This window comes from Phycodurus eques, chromosome 8 (assembly GCF_024500275.1).
Source record: "Phycodurus eques isolate BA_2022a chromosome 8, UOR_Pequ_1.1, whole genome shotgun sequence".
Lineage (NCBI taxonomy): Eukaryota > Metazoa > Chordata > Actinopteri > Syngnathiformes > Syngnathidae > Phycodurus > Phycodurus eques.
Window position 1 is genome coordinate 12,340,939 of NC_084532.1, and position 14,860 is coordinate 12,355,798.

The 14,860-nt window shown below is 39.0% G+C and overlaps 1 protein-coding gene across 2 annotated transcripts; it reads left to right on the forward strand.

Annotated features, from left to right (window-relative positions):
• The first annotated feature begins 1,631 nt into the window (after window positions 1-1,631).
• tmem44 (transmembrane protein 44) lies at window positions 1,632-14,859 on the forward strand. 2 transcript variants are annotated; one of them, XM_061683928.1, is made up of 10 exons: window positions 1,632-1,795; window positions 7,297-7,423; window positions 7,493-7,583; window positions 7,730-7,890; window positions 8,932-9,018; window positions 9,104-9,274; window positions 9,388-9,513; window positions 9,645-9,710; window positions 9,831-9,902; window positions 14,082-14,859. In XM_061683928.1, the coding sequence occupies exons 1-10, from the start codon at window positions 1,632-1,634 to the stop codon at window positions 14,262-14,264; spliced, it is 1,248 nt and encodes a 415-aa protein (XP_061539912.1). In that variant the 3' UTR covers window positions 14,265-14,859. The 2 variants fall into 2 exon arrangements, with proteins under 2 accessions (XP_061539912.1, XP_061539911.1); XM_061683927.1 differs by lacking the exon at window positions 1,632-1,795 and having other exon boundaries at window positions 7,317-7,370; window positions 9,831-9,962.
• The last annotated feature ends 1 nt before the right edge of the window (window position 14,860 follows it).

Below are 14,860 nucleotides of genomic sequence, written 5' to 3' on the forward strand. Positions count from 1 at the left end.
GATGCTATGATGTTCTTTTTCTGAGATGCTGTGCTACATTTACACCAGATGTCAGGAGACACACACCTTCCAAAAAGCTCAACTTTCATCTCATATGTCCATATAATATTCTCTCAAAAGTCATGGGAATGAATCAGATAGGTTTTTTTTTTTTTTTGTTTTTTTTTTGCAAAAGTAAGACGAGCCTTTATGTTCTTTTTGGTCAGAAGTGGTTTTCCCCTTGAAACTCTGCCATGGATGCCATTTTTTCCCAGTCTTATCCTTATTGTTGTCATGAACTGACCTTAACTGCGGCAAGGGAGACCTGCAGTTCTTTAGAAGTTGTCCTGACTTCCTTTGTGGCCTCCTGGATGAGTCATTGCTGTTCTCTTGGGGGTATCTTTGGCCGGCCCCTCCTGGGAAGGTTCACCACTGTTTCATGTTTTTCCTATGTGAGGATAAAAGCTCTTTCTATAGTGCGCTGGAATCCTAAAGCTTAAGAAATGGCTTTTGTAACCATTTCCACACTGATAGATGTCAATTAATTTATTTCTTGATTGTTCTGGAATTTTTTTTGGATCGTGCCATTTTGTTGCAGCTTTTTTAGATATTTTGTCAGGACAGATTCTGATTAAGTGATTTCTTGATTGCACAGGTCTGGAGGTAATCAGGCCTGGGTGTGATTAGTGAAAATTAACCAAAAATTGTGATTAGCCACGATTAATTCATGATTTAACATGGGGGTAGTTACTTTTTCACACAGGGCCAGGTAACTGAATTACTTTTTTTCCTTAATAAATGACATCTCCATTTAAAAACAGCATTTTTACACACACAAAAAGCAGAAGAAATCTCTAAACGTCGACTGGTTAGAGCATCTGCCTCACAGTTCTGAGGACCGGGGTTCAATCCCCGGCCCAGCCTGTGTGGAGTTTGCATGTTCTCCCCGTGCCTGCGTGGGTTTTCTCCGGGCACTGCGGTTTCCTCCCACATCCCAAAAACATGCATGCTAGGTTAATTGATAACTCTAAAATTGCCCGTGAGTGTGAATGGTTGTTTGTTTGTATGTGCCCTGGGATTGGCTTGCAAACAGTTCAGGGTGTACATCGCCTCCTGCCCGATGATAGCTGGGATAGGCTCCAGCACGCCCACAACCCTAGTGAGGAGAAATGGATGGATGGATTGAAATTCTGATATATAAACATACAAACATATGTCGAGATATAGAATTGGTATATAAACATCAATACGACTGTTTTGTTTGTAAATAACAAAAGCAAAACTAGGAAACACACAAGAAACAACAAAAAATGGGCAAAGGTTATAAGGCACAGTACTTTTCATTCAAGGTCTATTAATGATAAATCAAATTATTGTGGAGTATGAATACTTTTCCAATTATTTGATAGTTTTAAGGTTTTTTTTTTTACAAGAAATATTTGTAAATTTGGAACGTATTTGGAGATTCTCATTTTGTGTGAGTGAGTAAAAATTGCCAATTAGTATATTAGAATCGTATCTAACATTATTGTAATGTTTTCTTCGAATGACGTGGTCGTCAAAGCTAAGCCCCTCCCCCAAATACATATTCGCGACGTTTTATTGGTGAATTTCTTCCCGGCAAAAGTCTCGTTCGATCTCTTACTCTCAACATGGCCACACCGAGCCGGGAGGAAGATTGGTTTCCCTCGAGTCTCTTGACCTTTTGCACCACTTCTGTCACCTCTTGTTTTGCCAGTAGTGACCCAGGACAAAGTTGCTCTTCCATCCGGCTTGTGTCCTTATCTTCTGTGCTGCTTCTTCTCTCATGTCTTTAGTAAGTACCTTTAACTAACATGAAAGTATAACTTTTGTCTTTGCTACCTTTTTTTTTTTTTTATAAGTATAATCATGTAAATTAGTCTCTATCGATCAGTATGGCCGATGGGTTTGTATAATTTGATATTAAATTATTAGAAAACGCTACAAAGATGCAGATTAAAGGGCATTATAATTGCACAGGTGTGTTCAACGACATGAACACAAAGGTGCCTCGAGCGGGTTGGCCCGTTGCTGCTATACGGCCATGCGTTCGCCATATTGGATGTGGCAGATACACAAGACAACCTACAAGTGCGCCAAGTTAATGTCTCGCTTTCACCCATTGACACTCACAAACACACTAATATTTTTGGAAAACATACGCTCCAAAATAACCTATCTAACTTTTAATCCAATGATGATAAATGTTTATCCCTTAATTTTAGGACATAGGTAAATGCTAAACCAACATATGTATTTTGATTCTGTCTGTGTTTACAGCTATTGATGTATGTGTTGGTTATTACTGAAATATTAATAGTACATATTTAATGTGTCTATAATATCCAAATCTTGAAATGCAGATGTGACTCAGATTTTCTGAATAAAGAACACTAAGGCTGGTTTCACTGCAGAATTTCAAAGTATAGTGTAGTATAGTATAAGTACAGTATTAACCATAAAGTCAGCAAATTCTGTTTGCAAAATTATGTTATAATGGGCAGAGGTGGGTAGGATCACACTACATTTACTCTGTTACATTTACTCAAGTAAACATTTTGGATAAATTGTACTTCTCCAAGACCCTATGCGTGGATGTGCTGCTGTTTGTTTTTTTTTTGTTTTTTTTTAATTTTTTTTAATTGAAATGGTGGCAGGTTTGTGTGGACTCCCATTGAAAATGAGTTTGAATGTGATCTGTTACTTCTGAACATGGCCACATGCCAGTTATAAGAGGGAGTACATCCTTGTGCAACCAGATTTATTTTTGTTTATTTAATTTGAACTGAAATTAAACCAGGTAAAAGACCAGTTAAAGCATAACATCTCTTTTGCAATGGTAACCTGGCCAGGAAGGCAGCAGGTTAAATGTCAAGTCCCAGTCAATCACATTCAACAGTTGTTTATTTTCACCTCCCCTCTCAAAAAGATACACAAATAAATTAGTTGAGTTGTACACATTCTAGGTCACATTAATAGTGGGAAAAGTTTTAAAATGATTTATCTTGGTCAAAATTCTTTTACATCACAAAAACCTGGCATTTGAACAGGGGTGTGTAGACATTTTATATCCACTGAAGCCTTGTTTCTGTTTTTGTAATCTGCCTTGTGAGCGTAGAGTATTGTGCTGTTTAACAAGTGGAAACAATATAAGAACATTTCTTGGAGCTGAATTTGTCTTATTTTACAAAGATTTTATATTATGAAGATTTTTATTTTTTATGTTTTAGATTAGGCGGCACGATGACCTATTGGTGAGCACATCTGCCTCACAGTTCTGAGGACCCGGGCTCAAATCCGGCCTCCCCTGTGTGGGTTTTCTCTGGGTACTATTCTCCCACATCCCAAAAACCTGCATAGTAGGTTCATGGAAGACTCTAAATTGCCCAATTGCAATTGCCCAGCACGCCCGCGACCCATAGTGAGGATAAGCAGGATGGAAAATTAATGTTTTAGATTAAGTTATGCCTTATATATTGTTCAGCAATATCTGAATTTGCACATTTCTATTTTCAGTTATGTTTATTTTATTTGACGTTCATGCTCTCATTTAAAAAATAAATCAGATGTTACGAGTTACTCAGTCGTGGAGTACTGTTTTGAGTACTTTGTTAGTCTTAGTCAAGTAATTATTTGGAGGACTACTTTTTACTCTTACTTAAGTCATATTATTGTAACAGTACTCTCTTACTTGAGTACAATATTTGGTTACTCTACCCACCTCTGATAATGGCCAATCTCAAATGTCATTGTTCAGTCTTAATCTCATGAGATAGGACAGTAGTAGGGATTTATTTTTATTTATTTATGTATTTATTTATTTTTTGCACCCACTGGTACACCATGCTCGTCCCCGATGCTTACCAGTGGCAACTTTGCATTCAGCTGGCGAGCAGCATTTCAACAGATTGTTTTCTCGTCTTTGTTATGCGCGTCATATTTAATACAGAGCACTGATTCATCCATCCATCCATCCATCAATTTTCTGAGCCGCTTCTCCTCACTAGGGTCGCGGGCGTGCTGGAGCCTATCCCAGCTGTCATCGGGCAGGAGGCGGGGTACACCCTGAACTGGTTGCCAGCTTATCGCAGTGCACATAGAAACAAACAACCATTCGCACTCACAGTCATGCCTACGGGCAATTTAGAGTCTCCAATTAATTCATGTTTTTGGGATGTGGGAAGAAACCGGAGTGCCCGGAGAAAACCCACACAGGCACGGGGAGAACATGCAAACTCCACACAGGCGGGCCGGGGATTGAACCCGGGTCCTCAGAACTGTGAGGCTGACGCTTTAACCAGTAATATCAAGCAGGGTACACACACTGTTTCTTATCTTTCTTATCTTATCGAGTTTCAAATTGATAGAGGAAAAAAATAATGTCTTCTTCCTGCTCCTTAGTGCTGTATGTGGTGTACTCGAGGTGACCAACCCAGCAAGCCACACCCAAAACAGGTGTCTGGTGTAGTACCAAGACTGACCTGTGAGAGGCAGCATGGTTCCACAAGAGAATGTGGACTTCTTCTTTTCCTTTCGGCTTGTCCCGTTAGGGGTCGCCACAGCGTGTCATCCTTTTCCATGTAAGCCTATCTCCTGCATCCTCCTCTCAAACACCAACTGCCATCATCATCATGTCTTCCCTCACGACATCCATCAACCTTCTCTTTGGTCTTCCTCTTGCTCTCTTGCCTGGCAGCTTCATCCTCATCATCCTTCTACCAATATACTCACTATTTCTCCTCTGGATGTGTCCAAACCATTGAAGTCTGCTCTCTCTAACTTTGTCTCCAAAACATCGAACCTTGGCTGTGCCTCTGATGAGCTCATTTCTAATTTTATCCAACCTGAGAATGTGGACATTGCCGGAAAATACAAAGAAAAATAGATTGCGCTCGGCTAACTATTAACTAAAGGTAATTACATTGTGGTTGCAAACTCTTGTCTATGTCATTTTTATTGTATTGAATTAATTATACAATATTTGGTGGGAGATGCATTATAAAAACACTCAACACAACCAGTTACTCCTCTATTTGTGTGCAGCAAAAGCACGGGCTGGAGGTCACTAAGTGACTGGCAATTATTTCATTCCACATCACAGTCCATGGGTCTACTGGATTGGGGAGGAGATGTACGTGTGGCGGCAACAATAAAGGCACGAAGCACCGATTTGCTGTTTTAATGACTTTATTAGCTCCTCTGCACACTCGACGTCAACTGGTCCTCCGCTAATCGCTACTCTTCCCCGGTCGCTGTCACTACACTTGCTACTGTACACACTCGCACCGACGCACACTCCTTACTCCTTCACAGTACCGCCGGACGACGCCTGCGCAGTCCCGTCTCACTCACACATCGACGCACACGCCCACACACACTGAGCTTGCTGTCACAAACACGTGGGACAATACCCGTAACAGAAGTATTTCGCCGTAAATTTCGACTTTCAACGGTGAAATCCGACTTATGCGGAAATTCCTGTTACGTCGCCAGCGTAGGAACAGAACTCGTTCATAAATCGAGGACTTCCTGTATCGTACATCCCCAAAACATAACCTTTAATCTAATGACAATTGTCAGTTGTCCAGAGTCAATGCTTCTAAATGAGATTGTTTAATTCTGAACACAGCCACGTACCTACAGTAATTTCTCGTGTATAATGCGCACCCATGTATAATACGCACCTCCAAAGTTGACTTCAAAATTCTGGAAAACCCTTCTACTGATGCATGATTGTGCTTCTACCCATATGATCAAAACATGAAGTATTATCTATATTTTGTTAGGTTTTTTTTTTCTTTCAAATAATTATTCTGAAGTTAAGCACTTTATTTGAACACGTAATACTTTTTTTATTTACCTGCTTTTATTTAGTAAATGAGAAAACACAGTTGTGCTCATATGTTTGATTACCCAGGCAGAATTTGTATGATTGGTACAATTCTTTAAAGAAAACATGAAGGGTCAGGTGAAACACATTTAATTTGATTTTAATGGAATTCAAGTTAAACTGTCAAGCATTTCAGAAAAGCATAATCATTAAACAAAACATAACCATAAATCAATTAATGATGATTGTTGTTCAGTCATCAGTCGTATTAAAAAAAAATAATAATAATAATATAAATAAATAAATCACAAATTCTGCCAGGTTATGTAAACTTATGACCACAACAGTTATACGTGTACCCCTGTCATATTGGAATGAAAGTGTAGGCTATACCTTTTTTCATAACCACTAGGTGGTGATGGCATACGAGAATGAAAGTGTACACCATTCTCATAACTTCTAGGTGGCGGTGGCATATTGGAATGAAACTGCACAGCTTTTTCATAACCGCTAGATGGCGGCATACATTTCTAAAATGTGAAAGTTTTTTTTCATTTTCCACAATACCCATGTATAATGCGCACTATTGACTTTTGACAGTTTTTTTTTGGGGGGGGGGGTGATGCGCATTATGCACAAGAAATTACGGTAGTTATGATAAAAGATTTCCATTTTTTTTAAATTAGTTGTACAGGTTATGTGTCACATTGAAGGTCAGAAAAGTTGTGAATATCCATCAATCCAAGTTGTGAATATATTTATATTTTTTTTGTTCACATCACAAAAACCTGGCATTTTTTAACAAGGCTGTGTTGACTTTTTAGATACACTTTAATACTGTACAGTGATGTACCAGTCTTGGTTTTTGTGTAATGGTGTTCTCTTCAGAACCGTAGGAGTTACAAGGCTGTCACCACAAAGTACACAGCATAGTTTGTTCAAAAATAAAGTTGAGTTAAATTGAGTTTGCGTTTGTTTTTACAGCATTAAAAAAAATCAGTAAATAAATAAATTCAATCAATCGTATTCTCAGTTGTTGTTCATTTAACTTTTATAAGGTGCGAAAAACAGTGACTTCTGACTTGCTTGAGGCTTGATGGTTATGACTTGCCTATATGTAACTTACTCCCACCTTTTACTATACACTATGTACATTTCATTCCTTGTAATATGTTTTAATGAAATTTTTTTGTTTTTTTTTAAATTATTATTTTTTTTTACAGTTTTGTGTTAGGCTAGGAAGTGTTTATTATACCGCAAAGAATTACAGCATACACTCAAAATCTCACGATATGGTAATTATGTGAGAAATTAATATTAAAAAAAATAAAAAATCTGCCATGTGCTTGATCAGCAATAGGTGAACCGTGATATTTCGAGGGAACACTGTATATATCGTCTTGCATTTCTATTTGAATATCGCTTGACTTCTAACTTATCTTGTTTCCCTGTGTTAACCTTTCAAGTTTCATGTGTCAGAGGTGCAAACAGCATGGAGGACATCCAGGACACATTGTGACTTCTCTCTACTGTTTCCTTGGTAATGTGTGTGGATTCACTGGAGCGGTTTTGTCCAGACAGCTGCACATTCAAGTAAACGTGACAATCAGGGTATTTAAACACCAAGACTCATGTTAGATATTAAGTTTCACTTTTCTGCAGGTTTTAATGGGACTTGTCTCTGCTGCTCTGGACATGGTAAATGTTATCTCCTGCTGTATTCCACTGTTTCTTTGCAGGAACTTGCAAGAAGGTAAGTTCAAAATAAATACAATAGCAAATGAAATATTCTGTTGGACTATGGATATTTAGAACAGTAACCAGACTGTAATTTTCAAAATACTCAGGATACCCTGTTAGATTACCAAAAAACTGTTTTCATGTGGCATTGTGCTTCAGAAAGAAGGCGAAGAATGATCAGGAGGCGCAGGAGATCTCACCTTCTTGCAGTTTGTTTTCTGACCGCACTTACTGGAGGTTTCCTAAAGTCAGGTGTCCTCCACAGTCCAGCAGGAGACAGGCTCATCCGAGGGAGGAGGCTGTTTTATGTTGCCCTGCAAGTAAGGTTACAGCTATGAGCACTATTATTACATTTCTACTACTACTACTACTACAAGAGTTAAGGTGAGACAGAAACAGATGATGATGATGATGAGAGAGTGTTGTCATGGCAACACTTTTAAAGCATTTTTCAATCCTCCAATCAGATTGTTCCACTGTCATCCTATATACTTGTCACAGCCTCTAGTGGGCATTGTTGCATATCACTGGCAGAATACTCAGCTCTCCAAAACCATCAACATTTAGGGAAAACAAAAAAACTTTGTTGAGCCATTAACATTGACTCATGAAAGAAAGAAAGCCATTTTCAACACTTTAGGTTGGTCAATAATTTGTAAAAATTACAGACTCGTGGGGACTGACCAATATTATTGATTTGTGAAAAAATACGAAAGCATACAAATCATGACAGGAGGTTTCGGCCTGACGTGTGTGTGCGTGTGTGCGGCATATTGGTGATGTGCTTTAGCGGTATTGTACTTAGCAGTCAGGACAGAGATGTGTCACTCTCCGTGGTCTCAACGTGTTCAATTTCTGATTCTGTGGTTGTCATCACACATTTCCTCTTTGCCATTACTGGTACACCTACGTGGCGGCATCACACAAAAAGCCAAAGAAAGGTCACAATACACTTGGGAAGCTCTCCGTGACATCATTCTCTGGACGTCTGGATTTTCTTAACTTTAGATGCATACAGGTCACTGATGGTGTAGTGGTACACTCGCCTGACTTTGGTGCAGGCAGCGTGGGTTCAGTTCCCACTCAGTGACGGTGTGAATGTGAGTGCGAATGGTTGTCATTGTCTATATGTGCCCTGCGACTGACTGGCGATCAGTTCAGGGTGTAGTCCGCCTTTCGCCCGAAGTCAGCTGGAATAGGCTCCAGCGTCCTGCGACCCAAACCAGGATAAGCGGTGTTGAAAATGGATGGATAGATGCATACAATATTTGAATTCCAAATTGTGCAAAATCAGCGGGATTTCAATTTTGAGGATTAACTGTAGCTTTCCTCCCTTTTCTAACACCTGGATATTGCACTAGGACAACACTGAAATCCTTGGTTACATACTTGGCCTACTGGCTTTTGTCATCACCTGTACCTCCAAGTTCCCCACACTTTACAGAATCGTAAGTGATCACTCTTTAACAAATCCTTTTTTACACTAAGCTAATTGCTTTTAATTCAAGGTCTTTCTTTGTACCCCCCATGCAGCACAAAGGGAAGATGCTGTCAAGATCTCACATTTTTTCTTGTGTGCTATGTTCACTGGCTGGCGCCCTCTATGCTGCTGCCATACTTCACTACGACACTCGGGTCAGCTTCCTCTTCAGGGTAATGCCTTGGCTGCTGTCTGCAGTCTGTGGTGCCTCGCTGGATCTTCTGGTATCCTGTTAATCCCCCCAAAATAATAATAATCGAAATTGCACAAACTACTATATAATTTGTCTACGCTCATGATCCTGCTGTAGTCTTCTGACCTTTGCCATGTGTGTCAGACTATCGTCCTCCACTGGTGTCACATGGGAACCAGGCAGCAGCCTATGGGAATTTTCTCTGAAATGGAGAGCCTCTTGGGTGACTCACCAAAGGACAATGCTGTTGTGAAGCATCAAGGAAAACAAGTAGGTCGTTCATCCTTCGTGTACAGTAGTCCATCATCATGGGTCCTTTGGAAATGTTCCAAATCAAACCTCTCTCTGTTTAATGTAAGTGTTTTGGTCAGACCGTTATGCTTTTGAACCTTTCTTCAAAGGGCCAAAAATTCAATTTGACGGATATGGGCCGTTATATGGACGTCAGTATTGACACCGCAAAACAAGTAAGCAATGTTTGTTACACACACTGAACCTGGTGCTGCAGGTATAAAACTTATACTGTATCTACTCCTAAAGCAAAGCTGGTCTTTCACTGTCCAAAGTAAGTATCTTGTTGTTGACAGATGCACCCCAGAGATGCAACAGTGTGTGGGAAGGTAGTGGACAACAAGGTTCTGAGCAGGACATTCCCAATGGTACGAGTTGATGGTTGTGACACATCATGTGACTCTTCAATTGTCAGTTCTGATCTAGAGGTGGGTAGGACTGATTGAAGGACGTATGGGGTCTTAATATAGGTCTTAAAGGACCTATGTGGTCTTCATGGGCCATCGTTCACCAACAAGTTTGTCTTTTTTTTTTTTTTTTTACAAAAAAAGAAATAAATAAATAAACTTGCAGTCATTTCCAATAATATCAATCATTTATGGAGCCATTCTTAACAAATTACATTTGGAACGCCCCTTTTTCATCTCCAAAACTGACGTGCCTCTCCCTACCTCACCTGCCCTGTCGAGGAAAACATTTTGGTCTATAAAATCTTAAAAGCCAGGTCGATTGGTCTGATATTTTCAGAGGTGTATGTGGATATACGTAAGTAGGAATGTACCCATAAATTTGGGTGAAGATCAGCTAGCGTTTTTGGACATAAAGTGACGTTAACTCTTTTGGCCAGGAGGTCAGTGCCCTCGTCATCCGACTTTATGACACAGCCATCCACACTGATTTATCTTTACAGACCTTTAGCCACAACTGACCTCTGCTCCCTAACAAGTGTGCTGTTTTTGGGTGTGTCTCTGACTCTATGAAACTGTATTCTGTGACAAACCTACACATTGGCTGACTAATAAATGCATTCAAAACAATGTAAGGGGAGGCTACAGTGCTTTTGAGAAGTTACATTTGTGACTACTCAACATGTTGCTATTACCTCTGACTCACATCTGCAAGTAGATTTTCTCAGTCATGATGGAACAGAGGTTAGGCTTGAGACCACACTGTCACCGAGAGAAACACTTACTGACCTGTAGGAACTCTATTGGGACATCTTAGAGGCATCTGTGGTGCAATTAATGCAAAATTGAGCTGACGAAAGCAGTGTATAAATGCAGAAACGAATCAGCAAAGCACTTCCTCTGTGGGATGCTCTACCTTGCTGAAACGCATCGATAAAATCATAAATACCAGGCGGATTGTTTTGATATTTTCAGAACTAGGTGGACATAAATATGAATGTACGTTTTTTGTATTTTTGGACATAAAGCGACTTAATGCATGTTATACAGTATGTGGCAAGATGTGGCTATATCTTCTTACCTCAAGGAGGCATTTCAGCTGTGTATTTAAACAAAAGCCTTACAACATGTTTCACAGTCACTGTTTTCACACACACATATATATATAAAAAAAACAAAATCCAGACTTTCAATATAGGCAACAATTTCACCACAGAATACATCGAAGTTCAATGAGAAAATGTCCTCGCCTTCCGCCATCTACGTATCAGGCTGTGACAGGCTGACGTGTCCAAAATGTGGGAGGGCCAATATCTAGCTGAAAATCAAATATTTTATCATAAAATTAGCCTAGAATTACTACTGAGTCAATTTTGGGGGTAATCCTTTCTCCAGACATCACTAATATTCCAGTCCAGAACTATGGAATAAGTGCCATTGTTCACAGGATTAGATGGGCCCATATTACTTGGGATAATCACTAATATGACATTTCTCATAGTGGGTACCGGCACACTGCTTTCATTTAATGAATACTATCCTCAAGCTATTACGAGTGTGACCCAGGAAAAGCCACTAGAGGGTGCATGACTACTCTGAATGTTTACACCCAACAGACATGAATGCAGTTTTGACTGACTCTGTTCAAGAGGTATAAATAATAACAATGTTTATAATTCTGGTTGTGGTATGATATACTGCAGTTGTACACCACTTCAGACTACAGCAGCGGTAATAAGCATATTGTTTATTACTTAATACCTACTTATTATTTTGTCAATCCAAGATCTTGTATTAAATGTCCTTAGTCAGTGTAATGTGGTGGCTGCTAGTCGTGTAAATGCTTTGCAATGCGTAAGAAAGTAACATTCAGACATTCACATGACTGTTGGGGAAGTGAGTCAACCAGACAGAAGTCCCTTCCACATGACAAGTAGTCAGTAAATTTGATAAGATGCTACTACGAGAACCTAGTATGCGTATAAATCTGTGGCTTCATAAACCTAAGGAAAATGGTTTTGATATTCAGTACATAAGAGGCATGCTTTGCACACGTAATATAGTGGAACCACTAGCGTCAAATGTCGTACCATTGGCAATTCGACCGACATTCTTTGGGGTGTAAACGCCTCTAAATTTGCACAAAACCTTAGCTTTCCAACAATCATCATGCATGATGCCACACTAGATCTCAGTTCAGCCATTATCAAATGATTAAGGCTGCATCTGTTTCAGTTTTTCTTTATTTTTTTATGGCTGTTTTTTGTGACACTTATAAAAGAACCAGAGAAAAGAATGGGTTAGTTTTCTTTGAGAATATTTTGGTAGAAGAGCATATACACCGGAAGTAACATCAAGGGGTTTAACACTGCTTAACTTATTTTTTTCACTTGTGTGACAATTAAGAATGTGAAAAGTGAAATAAATTAGGTGAATCTGTGACACAACTCACATTAGTTTTCATACATAATAAAAGTGAAGACTCATTGTATTTTTGGTGTTTAATTTAAACTGCAGTCAACTTATTTTTGCACTTAAAAAATACTTTTGAAAATGCCTGTACAGTTTATAAAGGTTTTATGGCAACAGTTTGATTGTTTTTTATTTTTGTATTTTTTTTTTCAAAATCCAAGCAAAAAGGAAGTCAAGCAGCTTCCTGAATGGATTTTATTTGATGTATGTCCCATTGTACTAGAAAAAGCAAAGCAACCAAGTTTGTGATAAGTTTTATCTATTGACTCAGAGGACATGGTGATTTATCTTTACAGACCTTTAGCCACAACTAACCTCTGCTCCCTAACAAGTGTGCTGTTTTTGGGTGTGTCTCTGATTGTATGAAACTGTATCCTGTGACAAACCTAGACATTGGCCTACTAAAAAAACTGCATTCCAAACAATGTAAGGGTAGGCTACCGTGCTTTTGAAAAGTTACATTTGTGACTACTCAACATGTTGCTATTACCTCTGACTCACATCTGCAAGTAGATTGGTTGGCCAGTTGCGTAGAATGTCCCATTATTGTGCAGAGTACATTTTCTCATTCATGATGGAACAGAGGGTAGGCTTGAGACCGGGAAATGTTTGAGATTTTCTCTGCTGCCCAATTGTTCTCTTGTGAAGGATCGTTGATTAAAGACCAATGCTGGGCAGGGCACGTCTACATAGGAAAATGGTTGCCTCTTCCTATAGGGGAGCTACTGAAGCAATCCCTGCTATTTTGGGAGAGGTTTTTTTTTTTTTTTTTCCTTCCCCCTCCTGCTCAGGAGTCACTGGAGTTTTATGTCTGGCAAAATAAAATACTTTTATAAAACATATTTTAATAACCTCTTTTAAAAACAAACAAAAAAACCTGACTAACCAGTAAGCTAATAAATGCCAACTGGAGTGCTAACATGTATTGTTGGTAGAAGCTAGTGTCTTAATAGCACATTCAAGGCTAGTACACTTTCATTCTAACTAGTGGTGCAGCATGTGGAAACTGCTCGTCCACAGACAATCTAGCAGGTCCTGAGGATAAATTGTTGTACCGTTCTTGTATTTTATTTAGTACGTAATTTATGTGGAAAAAGTACTTTGTGCTTTTGGTATACAGTGGACCCCTGCTATTTGCAGGGGATAGGGAAGGGACTGGGCCGAACAGTGTACTGTATAGTAAGCTGCGGATAATTGACACCCATTATGATTGCATTGGGGTTTTTTTTTTTTTTAAACTCTAAAAAAATCCTGAATAAGCAGGTATACAAAAATTCCCCCCCCCCCCCAAAAAAATGGCAGTTTGTTGGTTGTTTCATTAGTTAACAGGATGATTCAAAACTACACTGATTTTCAATGAAACTTTGTGTAGAGGTGGCACATGTAACAAGGAGGGACTCCATTACATCTTTGGTGCAAATCTGGATAAATGTGCGGATACAGACTCCCCCACCCCCTACAGTCAGTCACTCTATGATTAATCAATGGAATCAACAATGGTCCATTCATAACTTACCTTATGTTGTCCAACATGAGCAAGGAAGACTCATGTTCACTAGCAAACAAATAGACAAAAGCAAGGAAGGTATTGGCTGAGTGTTTGTGTCATGAATTATTTGTTTTTATGCATTCTCCATGATTCCATTAAGACCTCTCCTTGTTTTCTAGTGGGATTTTGAAGAGGGAAATGCACGGTGGAATGAAGCAAAAGCAAAACTACAGGATGGAGAGGTGTTCCCCTTGCAAGAGTGGCCAAGTAACCCAAAACCATTTAATATGCGTACCTATGCCTCATGTATACTCTCTCAAAATGGTGTGTCCTGTGACGACGCTGTCAGCCGTTCCAAATGATTTAAAAAATAAATAAAATAATAATAATAATAATAATAATCAAATTTTCGTGCCACTAATGGAGTTATGGCTATTTGGTGTGTTCATTTGACATTCGATTACAGAAATGCATCTAATTTAATAATAATGCATATTTGGTGTATTCATTCAAGATTCCATTAAAAAAGCATGATCTTGAATCCTCTGAGATATTTTGAAGGTTATGAGCTGCCTCCCTTGCTGTAACAATATTCCTCCCATGCTGCACTTTGAGGTTATTGTGTGACATCCTGTATTTTGCAAGTCACTCTCAGCCAGTGATTCCCAACCACTGTTCCGCAACACATTAGTGTGCCATTAGAGATCATCAGGTGTGGGAAATTATCAAATTGTACTTAATTGGTTAAAACATTTTTTACTACAAATAATGTATCTTCATCTTTCTATGCCACAACATATAGTGAGACACAGAACAATTAAATGCTCTCCCATTCAGGCTCTCCCATTCTCTTGCCATTCATAAAACAAAATATAGCAATAGCTTTGTGTTCCACTAAGCAAGCACAGATTTTATACCAGGTAAGTACAATTTCAAAATAACACATTTTAGAGCTGTA